At 38.7% G+C, this 2635-nt stretch overlaps 1 protein-coding gene across 1 annotated transcript in view; it reads right to left on the bottom strand.

Moving 5' to 3' along the window:
- The window catches only part of LOC107686068 (collectin-12-like), a 33242-nt gene that overhangs the window by 2894 nt on the left and 27713 nt on the right, over nucleotides 1-2635 (bottom strand). Inside the window, exon 5 of the mRNA XM_016482905.1 lies at nucleotides 1528-2571. Coding sequence (XP_016338391.1) covers nucleotides 1528-2571 — 1044 coding nt within the window. The remainder of the gene's footprint in view (nucleotides 1-1527; nucleotides 2572-2635) is intronic.

Here is a 2635-nt window from a genome sequence, read left to right as displayed (position 1 = left end):
AGAAAAATCGATCATTTTGACCCATACAATGTTTTTTTTGGCTATTGCTAAAGATATACCCAATATATAATAAACCCGAAAAATATATAATATACCAAATATATAATATACCAAAAATATACCGACTTAAGACTGGTTTTGTGGTCCAGGGTCACATATAAAAGCAATTGTTATAATACTTTTTTTGTATACTTTTTAGTTAGAACTGTTAAACTGTGACAGCAAACAATGAAGAGGGAGAATGTGAGCGCTGTGCTCAGGTGCTGCCATTCTCAGCGCAGTCAAAATAAAAGTCCTGCCTCGAACACATTAGCCAAACAGAAAAACTTAATGGCCGATGCCGATATCTGAAAAATGTCAAATATCGGCCGATATATCGGCCTTGGCAACTGAACATGTTTTCACACAGGCAAAATAAATAAACGCATGCCCCCTTTGGTGTACAAAAAATGGTAGTGCCATATTTTGCCATCACAAAAATGCACCTCTGTTTGTTCACTTGCATCAATCGGAGGGTTAACAGCGAGAGATGCTGTGGCAGGCATGACGGGACGTGCGCTCCATTACGGATTAAAAGAGAGGAATAAAATATAAGGTAAGGTGGCAAATAGGTAAATAAATGTGGAATTGCACTGTCTGTTTGCTCACGGTACCTCCCAAAGATTTTTACCCTTACTTCAACTTCAATGGAGCGTGTGTCCCGCTGTAAAGACTTTGGTGCCCTTCGCGACAACGTACCTTTGCTATCTATCTATCTATCTATCTATCTATCTTTTGGAATAATTTATCTAGGCTATATATAAAGTATATAGTAACCTTTACTGCGCATTAGTCTACACATCAAATCTGTACTGTAGTTCCACAAAATTTGTACTACAAGAAATTATGTACAGTTTTATACATTTTTGATGATTTTAGTAAAAAATTAATTTGTTAACCATAGTAAATAATTTGTTATTGTTTTGTTTCCGAAAAGTGGGCAGTCACTGTTGCATTCTATCATGTGCTCTATACTGTAATATATTGTGTAATAATAATAATGTTATTATTACTATTATTATTATTATCCAATTATTAAATGATAATTGAATTAAACATGAAATATAAATATTAAATGAAAAATGCAAACTAAACAAAAAATAAAAATGTTGCCTTGGTAACTAATTGAAAAAGTTAAGTTTAAGGTGAAAGACTAAAATGACTAACTGGAAATAAATAAAAACTAAAATCAAAATAGAATATATTTATATTTTTCATTTTATATTTTATATTTTAAAATGTCAAAAGCACAGAACAATATGACTAAAAACTAAACTAAAAATGAAAACTGAAAATATAAAAAATAAAAGATAAAACTATAATAGTATATAAATAGTATATAAATAATTCTAAAAATAACACTACTTAATATAAATATGATTTAAAATATAAAATAGGAATGATTAAATTATATATAGGCCTACAACAAAATCTTTTTAAAACAAGTGTTTATATTTAAATAAATAGAGGCCTAGCCTCAGATCTTACCCTGAAGGATAGTGAAATTTGTGATGAGCTGCGAGTGTTTGCTGTCGACCAGTTTCATTTCCTCCATGACTATGGAGAGGCTGCTGACCTCTTTGTCGAGCCTAGTGGCGAGTTCTTCCTGTTGGGTTTTGAGCTCTGTGTTGTCTGCTCTGGTTTCTGCCACACTGCTGTTCAGCCCCAGCAGCAGGTCCGAATGCTGGGCCACTGTCTCGGAGCAGGTGCGAAGACCATTCAGATCCACGCTGATCACTCCGAGCAGCTGTGTGGTGAAGCTTACATTCCCCGTTATGCGGTCCATTTCCGCCTCGTTGCGGTCAAGATGTGCCTCTAGTGCATCAAACTTCAAGGAGGTTGAATTGTCGTGGTCTCGCTGCTGGTCCATGAGCTCACGGATGCTCTGTTCGTGGCTGTCGGTGATGCCCGAGGCATTCTGCACCTGCTCTGAGACTGAATTCAGCTGAGAGGTCACGTCCTCCAGAGCGTCACTATTAGAACGAGTCAGCACAGAATTGTTAGCAGCTAAGGCCTGAAGGTTCTGGACCTTCTCCCTCAGCCAGTCAACATCCGCTTTGGTCTGCCTAGCCACCTGCTGAAGGCTCTGATAGTCATTCTTAAGCTTCTGGACAGCCTGGCTAGTGTCCTCCACCGACCTCTGGAGAGAGCTGATGAGGTTCCTCTGCTGGGTCTGGGTGAAGTTCAGAGTGCTGATACTGTGGGTGTTTCGGCCCTGTTCGCTTGTCTGCACCTGAAGGTCCACCTGGAGCCGAGACGTGTCTGTCTTTAGTCCGTCAATCAAGCCGCTGTATGAGTTTAAGGTGCGGTTTACTTTGCTAATGACATTGGCATTGCTCTCCAACAGATCTCGCAGTGAGTGATGTCCGCTCTGCATGTCCTCGCCGGCTAGCTGTAGCTCATCGAGAACAGCTCTGTTGTTAGAAGCCTTCACAGCAACGTCACTGAGCTGCTTCTGCAACGTCTGAATTTCCATCTTGAATGACAGGAGTTCACTGGTGGCATTTTCTGACTTCTCTCCCGTTTGATCATCTGCACATCAAATTTAGGAGTTTATTAAGCCAAAAAAAAAAAAAAAGAATTTAGTCAGTGATGT

The sequence above is a fragment of the Sinocyclocheilus anshuiensis genome, unplaced genomic scaffold (genome assembly GCF_001515605.1).
Source record: "Sinocyclocheilus anshuiensis isolate Anshui unplaced genomic scaffold, SAMN03320099.WGS_v1.1 scaffold930, whole genome shotgun sequence".
NCBI lineage: Eukaryota > Metazoa > Chordata > Actinopteri > Cypriniformes > Cyprinidae > Sinocyclocheilus > Sinocyclocheilus anshuiensis.
This window is presented reverse-complemented; position numbering and strand designations above follow the sequence as displayed.